Source organism: Arachis ipaensis, chromosome B06, assembly GCF_000816755.2.
Source record: "Arachis ipaensis cultivar K30076 chromosome B06, Araip1.1, whole genome shotgun sequence".
Classification (NCBI taxonomy): Eukaryota; Viridiplantae; Streptophyta; class Magnoliopsida; order Fabales; family Fabaceae; genus Arachis; species Arachis ipaensis.
Window position 1 is genome coordinate 32334743 of NC_029790.2, and position 7133 is coordinate 32341875.

The window sequence follows — 7133 nt, forward strand, 5'->3', positions numbered from 1 at the left end:
CTATTTGAAATTTGATTATTCTATTGTATGACATGTTTTGATTATTCTAATAATTTTTTATTTATTTAAAAAATATATGAATTAATATGTAAAAGTATATATAAATATATGTAGTGATTTATTTATATAGCGTATATGATACATTTTTGTGTGTGTATATATATATATTTCACAAACGACTAGTTTGATTTTATTAAAATGTTTAAAAGAGCAACACTGTCGTTTAGGTTCAGAACTTTATCTTTTAGGAACAAAACCCAGTGACATTCCTTCCTATCTCCCTCCCTCTTTCATTATTTAGCTTCTTTCTTTTTTCCCTCCTCATTCCATATCTATATGTATAAAGCACCACGCATATATATATATGTACATAAAAAATAAGGTCACTGTTTAATGTTATCGTTGATGAAACGCTCGAATCCGAAGTAAATTTCAATCTTTCCCTTCATGATGCGTTTTAGTTAGGAACTTATTATTAGGTTTATTATTCATTATATTTTTATTTCCCTTTTTATCTGACATTGAATTTCGTTGAAATGCAGGAAAGGGGTTAAACTCGGGGTTTGTATTGGGAAAAAGATTGAAGACACAGAATTATATGGTTCTCTTTAGCTTAAGAGTATATATATGTTGCTTCAATTGGTGGTCTTGGATATCTGGTTAGTTCTTAATTCTCTTTATTCTTCTTAATTTATTATCTTAATTACTATAATATGTGTTACTTATAACTTTCCTCAGAAGGCATAACCATAATAGTAAATTAAGAACTCAGATATTGGAGCTGCTTTTTCGTACAATATCGATCGTTTGCGTGCTTTTCTTTGTTAGGTTATTTTCTGGGTTTTTATGCTCATCACCTCAAATATATGGCTCATTACATTTGTATTGACAAATGATTTTTTAAATATTTAAAGTTAGCCTGATTTTGGATGTGTTTTAAAAATATTTTGAATAAAATATCATACTATCATATGTGTTATAATTGATAAATAACAACAAAATTTTTATGACTATATCAACTACATCTTCTCTCTTAAACTCCAGATTTTTTTTTTACTTCTCTGTTCAAATTACTTACGTAGAAAGTACTTTATTTGCAACAACTTTATTAATAAAATTAAATAAGATCAACCTTATTCCAATTAAATTAGTAGAGTGCTTTTATGTTTAAATTAAAATATAATTAAAAATATTGAACATGATATTTCTCAACAAATTACATAAATATATGTGTGAAAAATAATGATACCTTTTACCAATGCAAAATGAGAGAGTGCTTCAGCTGGAAGGTGATGATAGTCTTCATCAATGAAGACAAGATGGAGAATTCAGCTGGCAGCGTCCTTTTTGGTTTGGGATTCACTAATGCCTGTGAATGTCCCATAGAATAAGGAATTTAAAAAACTGTATCTATTACGTGAAGTTACGAAAGTAAAGCAAATTCATAGTAACCACCAATGAAGTGGGTGGATTTTAAAATTTAAATTTAAATTAAAATCTAATTATAGATATGTATCTACAAAATAAAAACATGTTAAAATAAAAAAATAATTAAATATTATTTAAATCTGATTAAAAGATGATTAAAGGCCGATTAATATTGTACAACTAGCATTTCCCTAATCTTAATTAGAGTGAGTCTCACATATTATTTAACAAGTGAAAGAATATGTGCTAACTAAGTATATTAAAAAAGGTTACGCAAACTAAATATTTAATTAGAGGATAATTATGATACCATATAAAAATGCGAAGAACCAATACTCTTTAGTCTTTATAACGTGTGTGGGTAAAGAAAAATCACGTATTTTATGAACTAAAATTAATTTTTTAAATTAGTTAAGTCTTAAAACTTATGTTACACTAAAACTAAAAGATTATGAATTTAATTTTTTGAGTTAACAATTATATATATATGAGGAAGGGCATTTTAAGGAAAAAAATTATACACAAACTCTGCCTCTTATCCTCATTATATATAGTAGAAATAAAGTAGATATTATTATAATCATAGTGAGGGCAGCATTGTTATATTAATGTTAGCAATTTCTTCGCAAGTATTTTCTGTTATAATAAAAGTTGGGACAACATTTCTTCTAATTTATAATAAGGGATGAAACATTTTTAAAATTAAGAGATTAGTAAAGTAAAAAACGAGTGTTTAATTATCTTTAAATTAAGAATAAATGAGTTTTTGATTGAATTAAACTCTTTTAAAATAAAAAAGTTAGTAAAGCAAAAAAATGAGTATTTAATAATCTTTGAATTAAGATAATGAAACTCACACATAAAAAAAATAAAAAATTCAAAGATAAAATTTTTCTAAAATAAAATAATAAAAGTACAATCACTTTTGAATTAAAGTAGTAGAATTTATGTATGACAAAAAATTATAAATATAATTATAATTAAGTTTTTATTTCATTATTTTATTAGCTTTTCACTTTAAATATTTTTTTTAAATTCAATATTAATTAAAATTTTATTTTACTAATCTCTTTACTTTAGCCTAATCTTTTTCTTTTGTGATTATTAGGAATGGATTTCAATGCTAGAGATTATACTGATTAAGTTTGTGAGTATTAGACAGTCACTTTTTTTTTGGTGTAGGAGTATGTGGGCCAATTTCATCAGTTTTTATTTAAAGTTTAGGTTACAATAATTAATCGAATATTAATTAAAAGCGGGCGACCAGCAAAATAGATGGATTGTTTTGTCGGTGCTGGTGCCTCTATTTTATTTCTGAATATCTGATATGTATAAAATTATCAGAATTTTCTTTTCATTCTTCAAACTTTTCAATGAAAGTGCCTGTACGGACATTTCTTATTGCTGCGAAAATGAATGGTGTTGTTGCGTGGTTAAGCCTAGTTAGGGTAGAATGAATGATTGATAGCTCTCTTGGGATTGCTTCATTAGTCGTCTCTCAAGTCTCAGAATCTATGAATTGAACAACTGATATGACATTTTATTCCTTAATTCTACTATAGAGTAGGATAGAGTATTATAGAGAAAATAGAGAATACAATAAATGTGTAGATATATACAACAAAAGATTTTTCTATTGAAGTATTTTATTAGAGAAATGATTGGATACTCTTAAAATAATAATGATTGAATGCATGTTAACTCTTGATAATAATTTTTTGTACAATATACATATCAGAATATAAAAATACACATAAAAAGTGATATAAAATAAGATATATATATTTATACACAATAAATGAATATTTGGTTTACTAGTAAAATTTTTGTTCCACAATATATTCCTATTTTCTACACTCCTTTCCACATTACACATTCTTAAAAAATGGTTTCCATAATCATTGCTATGTTTCTCCATACAAAAACCTAATTGATGATCTTCTTGTAGCTAAATGCAGTTGAAGTTTCAAATAATTTTAGTCTGTGATATATGATATATCATGGTTTTGGTACTATAACTGTACTGTCCTTGAAACTACAACCAAAAGAAACAAAAAGCAACCTCTCCTCTCCTCTCACGGGCAAAAAAATATAGTTTAATATATGTGAATATATTAAATTTGGAAAAAGATATTTAAATAAATAAAGTGAAGAAAAAAAAATGTATTTATAGACACTGTATCAACTTTAGATCATATCAAATGATCAAATGATAAGCTGGATTAAAGTCACCACAGTGTCTTACAGTTAATTAGGACATATGACACAGTAGACATAAATAAGGTATCTCATGTTCGAAACTGAAAAGAGATATATCGTTTTGAATTTGGTTTCTTTAAAATCTTTGCTTTTGTTTATGGCCTCTGCCTCTTCTCTTTTGTTTACATTGGGCATCTTTACCAGGCACAGTAGCATGAGTGAGACTCATAATCATGATAGTGAAATTTCTTTCTGTATTAGGAACTAATATTAAAACTTGGCATAATGTTAGGTGTACCAGGTTGGTGATCCTTATCTTAGGATGAGTTGAAACCATCATCAAGAGGAATTCCTGCTATTTCTGAGGAAGAGTGGAAGTTGCAGACCATCTATTTGTAAAAAGTACTGACTGAAAATGGATATTGATGAAGCTGAGAGAGTAGTTGTGGCAAAACCAGTTGCTTCAAGGCCTAATTGTAATACTTTCAGATCTTTCTCTGAGCTTCTTGCAGGTGCCATTAATGCCTCATCACCCCAAATTGAATCTTCCCAGGCAACAGTTTCTGCCATTAGACCAAAGACAGTGAGGTTCAAGCCGGCACTGAACCGCACCCCCGCTCCGTCTGTTGCTTCTCAGGTGAACTCTCAGTCTAGCAGTCACAGACTCTTTCCTGCATAGCTTCTTGGTTTTACAATTCCTATGGTTTTTTGTAATTGCAGGATGACATTTTTGGAGCTGCACTTTGTGATTCTTCCCACAAGAGTCCTAATTCTGACACCAAGCAGTCCCTCATATACAAACCAATGGCAAAACTTGTGTCAAGGACAACAGTTTCTCTTTTGGCAAATATGGTTAGTGTATATATGTACATATATGATAAATCGAAATACTTCCTCTGCTTCCTTTTATCCGTAGTTTTAAGTAAATATCTTTGATCGAAGGATGTACCAAATTTTCATAGTCACAAATAAAATGGAATGGAAGAAGTACAATTTTTTGTTGTTATAAAGCTCTTCTGAAATCCATTTATGTTTTATCTCAATTCTTTTTCTCTTCCTTTGGAGAAGGGAAATTGCAGTACAATTCAGCAACAATCCGGGCAATCAATGGAGGGTGGTCTTCATCATATCAGCCATGAAAGATTCGGAACCAATCTGAGCTCTGATCTTTATCACAGTCACAGCATTACACCACCTTCTGAAACTACTGAACCTTGTAAGATGATGCAACAGAACATAGAGGAGGATCAGAAGGCTTTAACATCCGCAATCAATTGCGATCGACCTTCTTATGATGGGTATAACTGGAGGAAATACGGGCAGAAGCAAGTGAAAGGAAGTGAGTATCCGCGGAGTTATTATAAGTGCACTCATCCTAATTGTCCAGTGAAGAAGAAGGTTGAGAGATCATTTGATGGACAGATTGCAGAAATTGTTTATAAAGGTGAACACAACCATCCAAAGCCACAGCCTCCTAAACGCAGCGGAACAGCAGGGATGCAAGGATCAGGAATGGTGCCTGATGGAGTGGCTCAAGATGTGTGGAGTAACAATCACAGTGAGAGGAATGATAGCAGAATAGAAAACCAGAATGACACAGGGCTGCCTGCGAATTCGGTTTATGGGGTTAAAGTTTCACAGCCTAATGATTCTATTTTAAATGCATATGGGGTAAGCCCGGAAAATTCGTGTGGTCTAAGTGGGGAATGTGAGCAAGGAAGCAAAGGATTTGAGGCAGAGGAGGAAGAATCTAGAAGTAAAAGAAGGTAAAAGGTCTTGCTACAACATTGTAATGTCTAATTGGATAAATAGATATTCTAACACTAATTTGAAAAATGGATAAGTGATTTGTCACATGAGAAATTAGCACAAATTAACTTGATACTTTTCCATTCTTGTAAAACTCTCAATCCAGTAAGATATTAGTAATTCTATTTTTTGAATTGTGAGCTCAGTTCACTGTCATCATCATGTCTTTAATTAAAGTATATACTTTATGTTAATGCTTCTCTTCCTTCAGGAGGAATGAGAGTCGATCCAATGAAGCAGCAGTGTCAGAGGAAGCATTAATCGAGCCACGCATTGTGCTGCAGAGTTCTACAGATTCGGAGATAATTGGAGATGGCTTCCGCTGGAGGAAGTACGGGCAGAAGGTGGTGAAGGGCAATCCATATCCCAGGTTTGTACTTATTGATTGTTCTTTAGTACCAATAATTAAAGTTGCATACACTCTCTGTCAGAATAAATCTTTGAAAAAAAATGAAATTTCGGTTCTGCTTTGTAGTGCTTTAATGATCTCTTCATTTCTTTGTATTGCTGTATGGCTGTAATGTAGATGGTGGATGTGAGATTTCCCACCATATCTTCACCTTATACTCTCCAAAAATTAATTTGCTAATAAAATGATCCCTGAAAGGTTGGTAATTACAAGTTTTACTTCCTGTTTCTAAAATGTAGAGTTAAAACTAAGGACTCAAAAGAGAGTTTAAAATCATACTCATATGACTACTAACTAGCATCTTGTTCTTTTTCTTTTCTCATTAATTTTATTCTGATAACATAAACCGACATATATTGCAGAAGTTACTACAGATGTACAAATGTGAAGTGTAATGTTCGAAAGCACGTGGAGAGAGCAATAGATGATCCAAGAGCATTTGTCACTACATATGAGGGAAAGCACAATCACGAGATGCCAATCAAGAACATCAACCCAAATGTCCCCTCTGAGAGAGATTCACAAGCTTCTCTTAGTAAAGACAAACCATGATTTTAACACGACAATCAAGTTTAACAATAACAAACTACTATGATTCAATAGCTACTGTCTTAAAACCTATGAATTTGTATTGTGGAGTCAGTGACATACACCATTGTAACTCTTCAATTGTGGTGTGTTTATCCAGTTCTGGTCTTTCTCTTTTGCACCTTTAGATTGAAAGTAGAAATGGTTTTGATCAAATTTCTTATTTCAATCTGATGGTGGAAACCGAGAAGATTATGAGTGAACCTTGTATGAAAAGGTTCAGCATAAAAATACACCATACTCTCTCTCTCTCTCTCTCTCTCTCTCTCTATATATATATATATATATATATATATATATATGCTTCCACTTTATCATTACATAGATTAATAATTTGTTTGGAGTATATATATGTCATGTATATGCTAACCTTTTATATTGCAAAGAAAGCACTGAACAGACCTTCATTGTTACTATTAGTTTGGCTATTAGCCATTGACACACAAGATATTGTTAGTTTTTATTTTATGGTTGCATTTCATGTCTAGAGCTTTGTTTCCATTAAAAAATAGTTTATTACTGTCATTAATGTAGCCAATGTTGCCATGAAAAATTAGACAACATGCTTGGTGCAATGGCTACTCAGATGGTGCTAGAGCTAGGTGTAGTCTGTACCCGGTCATCCTGTTTGGAATCGGTTCGTGTGGGGTTGTTTTCTGACTGGACCGGTCTAGCCCAAAAAAAACAATCATCTTTCTTT

General features: G+C 31.2%; 1 protein-coding gene across 3 annotated transcripts; it reads left to right on the forward strand.

Moving 5' to 3' along the window:
• Positions 204-6691, forward strand: LOC107648656 (WRKY transcription factor 44). 3 transcript variants are annotated; one of them, XM_016352458.2, is made up of 7 exons: positions 204-425; positions 543-659; positions 3920-4264; positions 4348-4479; positions 4696-5393; positions 5648-5806; positions 6208-6691. In XM_016352458.2, exons 3-7 carry the CDS (start codon positions 4043-4045, stop codon positions 6395-6397), a joined length of 1401 nt encoding a protein of 466 aa, XP_016207944.1. In that variant the 5' UTR covers positions 204-425; positions 543-659; positions 3920-4042; the 3' UTR covers positions 6398-6691. The 3 variants fall into 3 exon arrangements, with proteins under 3 accessions (XP_016207944.1, XP_016207945.1, XP_016207946.1); XM_016352459.2 differs by having other exon boundaries at positions 3929-4264; XM_016352460.2 differs by lacking the exons at positions 204-425; positions 543-659 and adding an exon at positions 3573-3711.